General features: G+C 45.8%; 1 protein-coding gene across 2 annotated transcripts in view; it reads right to left on the minus strand.

Moving 5' to 3' along the window:
• Positions 1-1,564: 1,564 nt before the first annotated feature.
• Positions 1,565-7,045, minus strand: part of LOC143276228 (uncharacterized) — a 21,543-nt gene continuing 16,062 nt past the window's right edge. The window contains exons 2-4 of one of the 2 annotated variants that reach the window (XR_013053521.1): positions 5,011-5,167; positions 2,666-4,746; positions 1,565-2,563 (exon numbers count right to left, since the gene is read on the minus strand). Coding sequence is in view for 1 of the 2 variants with exons in the window: in XM_076580699.1 (XP_076436814.1) it covers positions 3,749-4,746; positions 5,011-5,080 (1,068 nt within the window). In the remaining variant the exon portion in view is untranslated. Of the gene's footprint in view, positions 4,747-5,010; positions 5,168-7,045 lie in introns of both variants that reach the window. The other variant, XM_076580699.1, reaches the window with a different exon arrangement.

The raw sequence follows: 7,045 nt of genomic DNA on the forward strand, positions 1-7,045 counted from the left end.
GGACACAGAGAGATGGAGAGAGACAACTTCAGCCTGTATGCGCGTGCGTGCGTGTGTGTGTGTGTGTGTGTGTGTGTGTACGTGTGTGTGTGTATGTGTGTGTGTGCATGTGCGCACGTGTATATATGTGTGATGTGTGTGTGGAGGTGGAGGAGGGATTTTTGCGCGCACGTGCGTCCCTTCTCCCTGGCATCCACCCCAACCACTTAACACTGAAGTTATGGCATCCACCCCAACCACTTAACTCTGAAGTTATGGCATCCACCCCAACCACTTAACTCTGAAGTTATGGCATCCAACCCAAACACTTCACACTGAAGTTATGGCATCCACCCCAACCACTTAACACTGAAGTTATGGCATCCACCCCAACCACTTAACACTGAAGTTATGGCATCCACCCCAACCACTTAACACTGAAGTTATGGCATCCACCCCAACCACTTAACACTGAAGTTATGGCATCCAACCCAACCACTTAACTCTGAAGTTATGGCAACCACCCCAACCACTTAACACTGAAGTTATGGCATCCACCCCAACCACTTCACACTGAAGTTATGGCATCCACCCCAACCACTTAACACTGAAGTTATGGCATCCACCCCAACCACTTAACACTGAAGTTATGGCATCCAACCCAACCACTTAACACTGAATTTATGGCATCCACCCCAACCACTTAACACTGAAGTTATGGCATCCACCCCAACCACTTAACACTGAAGTTATGGCATCCACCCCAACCACTAAACACTGAAGTTATGGCATCCACCCCAACCACTTAACACTGAAGTTATGGCATCCACCCCAACCACTTAACTCTGAAGTTATGGCATCCACCCCAACCACTTAACACTGAAGTTATGGCATCCACCCCAACCACTTAACACTGAAGTTATGGTATCCACCACAACAATGAGCTAAGTGACAAAGCGTTAGATCCTAACCAGTTTAGACAAAGAGATTGGTGGAAAATAGTTAAGCAATTTATGAACAAAAAAGGTATAGATTCTGATGATATAGCCCCACTTACCATGGATGGAAAAACATACTACTCCAGTCTAGATAAAGCAAACATATTTAATGATTTTCTTTTATTTTTTTTATAGACCAGTGTAAACTAGTAGATACAAACGATCCTCTTCCACACGTAGTATACAACGAATTGACACAGATAGAAGAAATAACACTGACAGCTCTTGAAGTGAAAACCATTATTGATAATCTTGATTCAAAAAAGGCGTCTGGCCCTGACCTAATTCATAACAAATTATTAGTCGCTTCAGTTGATATGTATGTATATATATATATGCATATATATATATTTATATATCTGTATAAATATGTGTGTGTGTGTGTGTGTGTGTGTGTGTGTGTGTGGACAGGCATGTGTGTGTACGTATACCCATGTATGTTTGCATGCATCTAATTCAAAGGTTTATAACGATGAGTAATATCCTGTCTGTATGCATATATGTAAGTGCATGTACCTGAAAGAGTGCTGCCTTTTCACTTGCCAGCTCATGATAATGAATACATGATGGCGTGCTTGCCTTTTGTTGTTCTTGTTTGTTGTTTTTTCTGCTGGACGGTTGGCCTTCGCCGCTTTGTTTGTCGGTCGAGTAAAGTCTTGCTGTGCTTGTGCCCCAGCGTTGATACTTCTCGTTCTCTCTCTATTGACTTCTTCCACCACCACACGTTTATTATTCATTTTCTTCACTTTATTTATATCTCAGCTTAGTTTTGTTCAAAACTCATGTATGTTCACGTCTTAACTTCTAGTTATGATGACATCCGTCACATATTCAGTATGTACATGTATCAGGACAGGACTTTATATAAGATTTTCTTGTTGTCCTGTTCATCGATATCTGTGTTGTATTGTGACATGTTCCAAATAAAATACTGTTTTAAACCAAAAAGCGGTCACTGCCACTTTGGTATCTCGTTCCTACATTCCAGGAGCCGACTCCCGTGTCCATTTTCAGCGTCAGGAAAGCCTACTATCAGAGAGTCAGCAACAGCTGGGTTGGCCGCATCCGGCATCTGTCCAGCTTCCTGCCTCGCTTCCTGCCCCCACACCACGACCAAAACACCATGGGAGAACACTGGTTGTACTTATGGCTTGACTGTCCTGTGGCCAGCTGGAGGAGAGAAGGTCTGTAAGGGACAGCCTGGCCTTAACTCAGAGAGAGAGAGAGAGAGACAGAGACAGAGAGACAGAGAGAGAGTGTGGAGAAGAGCAGGACAACACCGTGCCATTTTTACACAAAAGTGTCACCATGGCATGCGTACTGTGCCAAGCAGAGCATGTTGATACTGTTCATGACACTGCTCAGGTTAGGGTCAAGGCACGTGCACACCACCAGCCCTTGGTCTCAATACTTATCACTATCCACGGGACACACCATCCGCCAGACCTAGTCACACCATCCATCCATTTCAGAAGGTAATATACCATCCACCCATTTCAAACCTGGTCACACCATCTACCCATTTCAGACAGCAACATGTCATCCACACATTTCAGAAGGTAACATGCCATCCACCCATTCCAGACCTAGTGATACCATCCACCCATTTCAAACCTAGTCATACCATCCATCCATTTCAGAACGTCCAGCCATTTCAGAACGTTACATACCATCCACCCATTCCAGACCTAGTGATACCACCCACCCATTCCAGACCTAGTGACACCATCCACCCATTCCAGACCCAGTGATACCATCCACCCATTTCAGACCTAATGATGCCATCCACCCATTTCAGACCTAGTCACACCACCCACCCATTTCAGAAGGTAACATGCCATCCACCCATTCCAGACCTAGTCATACCATCATTCCAGACCTAGTCATACCATCCACCCATTTCTGAACGTCCACCCATTTCAGAACGTTACATACCATCCACCCATTCCAGACCTAGTCACACCATCCACCCATTTCAGAAGGTAACATACCAACCACCCATTTCAGAACATAACACATCATCCACCCATTTCAGACCTAGTCATACCATCCATCCATTTCAGAACGTCCACCCATTTCAGAACGTTACATACCATCCACCCATTCCAGACCACCAAGTCATACCATCCACCCATTTCAGACCTAGTGATACCATCCACCCATTCCAGACCTAGTGATACCATCCACCAATTCCAGACCGTCTACCCATTCCAGACCTAGTGATACCATCCACCCATTTCAGACCAAGTGACACCATCCACCCATTCCAGAAATAGTCACACCATCGACCCATTCCAGAACGTTAAATACCATCACCCATTCCAGACCCTGTCATACCATCCACCCATTTCAGACCCAGTGACACCATCTACCCATTTCAGAACGTAACACACCATCCACCCATTTCAGAACATAACACACCATCCACCCATTTCAGAACGTAACACACCATCCACCCATTTCAGAACATAACACACCATCCACCCATTTCGGAACGTAACACACTATTCACCCATTTCAGAACATAACACACCATCCACCCATTTCAGAACGTAAAGTGTCATCAACCCATTTCAGAACGTTGTCATCAACACATTCCAGAACGAGACCTATCCATTCCAGAAACGTGACATCGTTCAGATCAGGTTCAGAAGAACCCATGGCTCAGTACATCTGCCCTCTGTAGTTCAAGGTCCAAAGTTCAGGGTTCAAAGTACCACTGCCATCTGCTGTGCGGGTTGTCGCACAGTGAGTCCTGTTGCCGGCAGAGGTCAGAGGTGAGAGGTTTCAGGGAGGTGTGAAAGGGGTGTAGGGCGTGCTGACACCAAGGGGTGCTCTTCTGCGTTGGAGTGACTTTTCTGCTTCGCTCGGCCATGTCTGAGCCATTTTGCGCACGGCACTGATTCCTCCACCAGACGTGACCTGACTGCACGGGAGGCAGGGTTACTGGTGCGAGTGCTGCACAAGGCAGTGCTGAAACAACGAGAGGAACTGATGCAGCAACGACGTTTGGAACTGAAACACAGTTCCGGACATAAGCAGCACTCCATCACTTTGGTTGACACTGGCTTTCTTCTGACCAGAATGACAACAACAGTGATCACCGTCACCACAAACACCGCACCAGAAAACACTGAAATAAACACCAGCGGAAGAACACCCGTCATGGGTTCTGTCCCGCTAGTTTTAAACGTCACACAGTTGGACGGCCATGACGACATTCCCCATACTGATGACGTAGAATCCCACGATGATGACGCCGACGACCACGAGGCGGCGTTCTGTGTTGAAGAGGCAGCAGGGCTGAAGAAAGAAGACAGAGCACAGGAATCCATGGAGCCGCTTTCCACGCAGGCCACGTATTGGGTGCTGGGTTGGAGACCCTGCAGTGTTGGCTGCCGGGACTGTAGGCCGTGAAGCAAGAGGCACGAGCTGTGTCCCGGGTCTGGAAACGACTGAAACGTTTTTGACGTCACACTTTTTTCACTTCTCCAGTACACCAGCGTGTAAACGAAGCTCGGCGAAGCTTCTTCTGACGCCGGCCGTGTTTTCAAGTCATCATTCTGTGACGACGCCGTGAGGTCGAGTCTCAGCCTGACTGACAATGACGTCACCGCTTCCATTTCGAGACGAAGCTGATACTGGCAGCGAGGCCCCGCCCATTTTCCTCCACAGGTGCACTGCGCCTGCGTCGCGTGGTCACGTGTGACGAATGACTGACAGGGGTTGCTGTTCAAGCATTGAAGCTCGTCGCAGGATGTTGCTGTTACTGGAACACACACACACACACACACACACACACATGTAAAATACAATACATCTCTGTCAACAATAAACACACAGCAACAAGAACACACAGGCAAAAGGCAATGCAAAATATCTATAATTACATATGTATAAAAGACAATGGACAATCGCAAATCTGTCAACAGTAATGATACAGGAACAACAAGAACAACAACACACACACACACACACACACACACACACTTCTCCATTCAACTTCATATTTCAGTGCAAGCAGTCCACAGACCTTTGGGAAGAACAAGAAGCATCCAGATCATTCGACACACGTCACTTTGCCTGCTGCCTTTTTGACGCATGCTGTGACGTATTTTTACACAGCTGCAATTGATGTCACCGATTCATCATCTTCGTCACCGTCTGACGTCACCAGTAGATCAGATCAACTGGACAGAAATACAGTATTTGCTCGAATTTAGTGTATCAATCACTTTGTTAACTAACTAACTAACTAACTAACTAACTAGTTGATTATTGTACAGCATTTGTGTTAAACGTGCACCATACCCCCTCATGTTAAAGTTTGACAGATTTGCTTCCATAATTATGTACCCATCAAAAATTGTGAATCGGTAAAAACTGTCTGACTGACTGACTGATTGACAAAGAAACTGATGGATTTCAGTAAACCATAGGAGTGGGGTTTGTGTTTTTTTTTTCGCAAGAATGTCCACTGTAAGTATCTATTTACAACGCTCAAAGCTGAGATTACTGCATTGCATTGCATTGCCTTCTCATTTGAACACATCTTTTCTCTACTAAAAATTAATATGACTGTCTTCCATTAGGTGATGACATCGCAGCAGTACAGCTCCAAGAATGACGCGTAAGTTGTGCCAAGTGACGCCCTTGTTGTGTTCTTTTCTCCACCAATGACGTGTTAGTTGTGTCAAGTGACGCCCTTGTTGTGTTCTTTTCTTCACGAATGACGTGTAAGTTGTGCCAAGTGACGCCCTTGATGTGTTCTTTTCTCCACGAATGACGTGTAAGTTGTGCCAAGTGACGCCCTTGATGTGTTCTTTTCTCCACGAATGACGTGTTAGTTGTGTCAAGTGACGCCCTTGATGTGTTCTTTTCTCCACGAATGACGTGTTAGTTGTGCCAAGTGACGCCCTTGTTGTGTTCTTTTCTTCACGAATGACGTGTAAGTTGTGCCAAGTGACGCCCTTGATGTGTTCTTTTCTCCACGAATGACGTGTTAGTTGTGTCAAGTGACGCCCTTGATGTGTTCTTTTCTCCACGAATGACGTGTTAGTTGTGCCAAGTGACGCCCTTGTTGTGTTCTTTTCTTCACGGATGACGTGTAAGTTGTGCCAAGTGACGCCCTTGATGTGTTCTTTTCTCCACGAATGACGTGTAAGTTGTGCCAAGTGACGCCCTTGTTGTGTTCTTTTCTCTACGAATGACTTGTAAGTTGTGCCAAGTGACGCCCTTGCTGTGTTCTTTTCTCCACCAATGACGTGTTAGTAAGTTGAGTCAAGTGACGCCCTTGCTGTGTTCTTTTCTCCACGAATGACGTGTAAGTTGTGTCAAGTGACACCCTTGCTGTGTTCTTTTCTCCACCAATGACGTGTAAGTTGTGCCAAGTGACGCCCTTGTTGTGTTCTTTTCTTCACCAATGACGTGTAAGTTGTGCCAAATGACGCCCTTGCTGTGTTCTTTTCTCCACCAATGACGTGTAAGTTGTGCCAAGTGACACATTTGTTGTGTTCTTTTCTCCACCAATGACGTGTAAGTTGTGCCAAGTGACGTCCTTGTTGTGTTCTTTTCTTCACCAATGACGTGTAAGTTGTGTCAAGTGACGCCCTTGCTGTGTTCTTTTCTCCTCCACCAATGACGTGTAAGTTGTGTCAAGTGACGCCCTTGTTGTGTTCTTTTCTCCACCAATGACGTGTAAGTTGTGTCAAGTGACGCCCTTGCTGTGTTCTTTTCTCCACCAATGACGTGTTAGTAAGTTGTGCCAAGTGACGCCCTTGTTGTGTTCTTTTCTCCACCAATGACGTGTTAGTAAGTTGTGCCAAATGACGCCCTTGTTGTGTTCTTTTCTCCACCAATGACGTGTAAGTTGTGTCAAGTGACGCCCTTGCTGTGTTCTTTTCTCCACCAATGACGTGTAAGTTGTGTCATGTGACGCCCTTGTTGTGTTCTTTTCTCCACCAATGACGTGTTAGTAAGTTGTGTCAAGTGACGCCCTTGTTGTGTTCTTTTCTCCACCAATGACGTGTTAGTAAGTTGTGTCAAGTGACGCCCTTGTTGTGTTCTTT

The sequence above is a fragment of the Babylonia areolata genome, chromosome 31 (genome assembly GCF_041734735.1).
Source record: "Babylonia areolata isolate BAREFJ2019XMU chromosome 31, ASM4173473v1, whole genome shotgun sequence".
NCBI classification, from domain to species: Eukaryota; Metazoa; Mollusca; class Gastropoda; order Neogastropoda; family Buccinidae; genus Babylonia; species Babylonia areolata.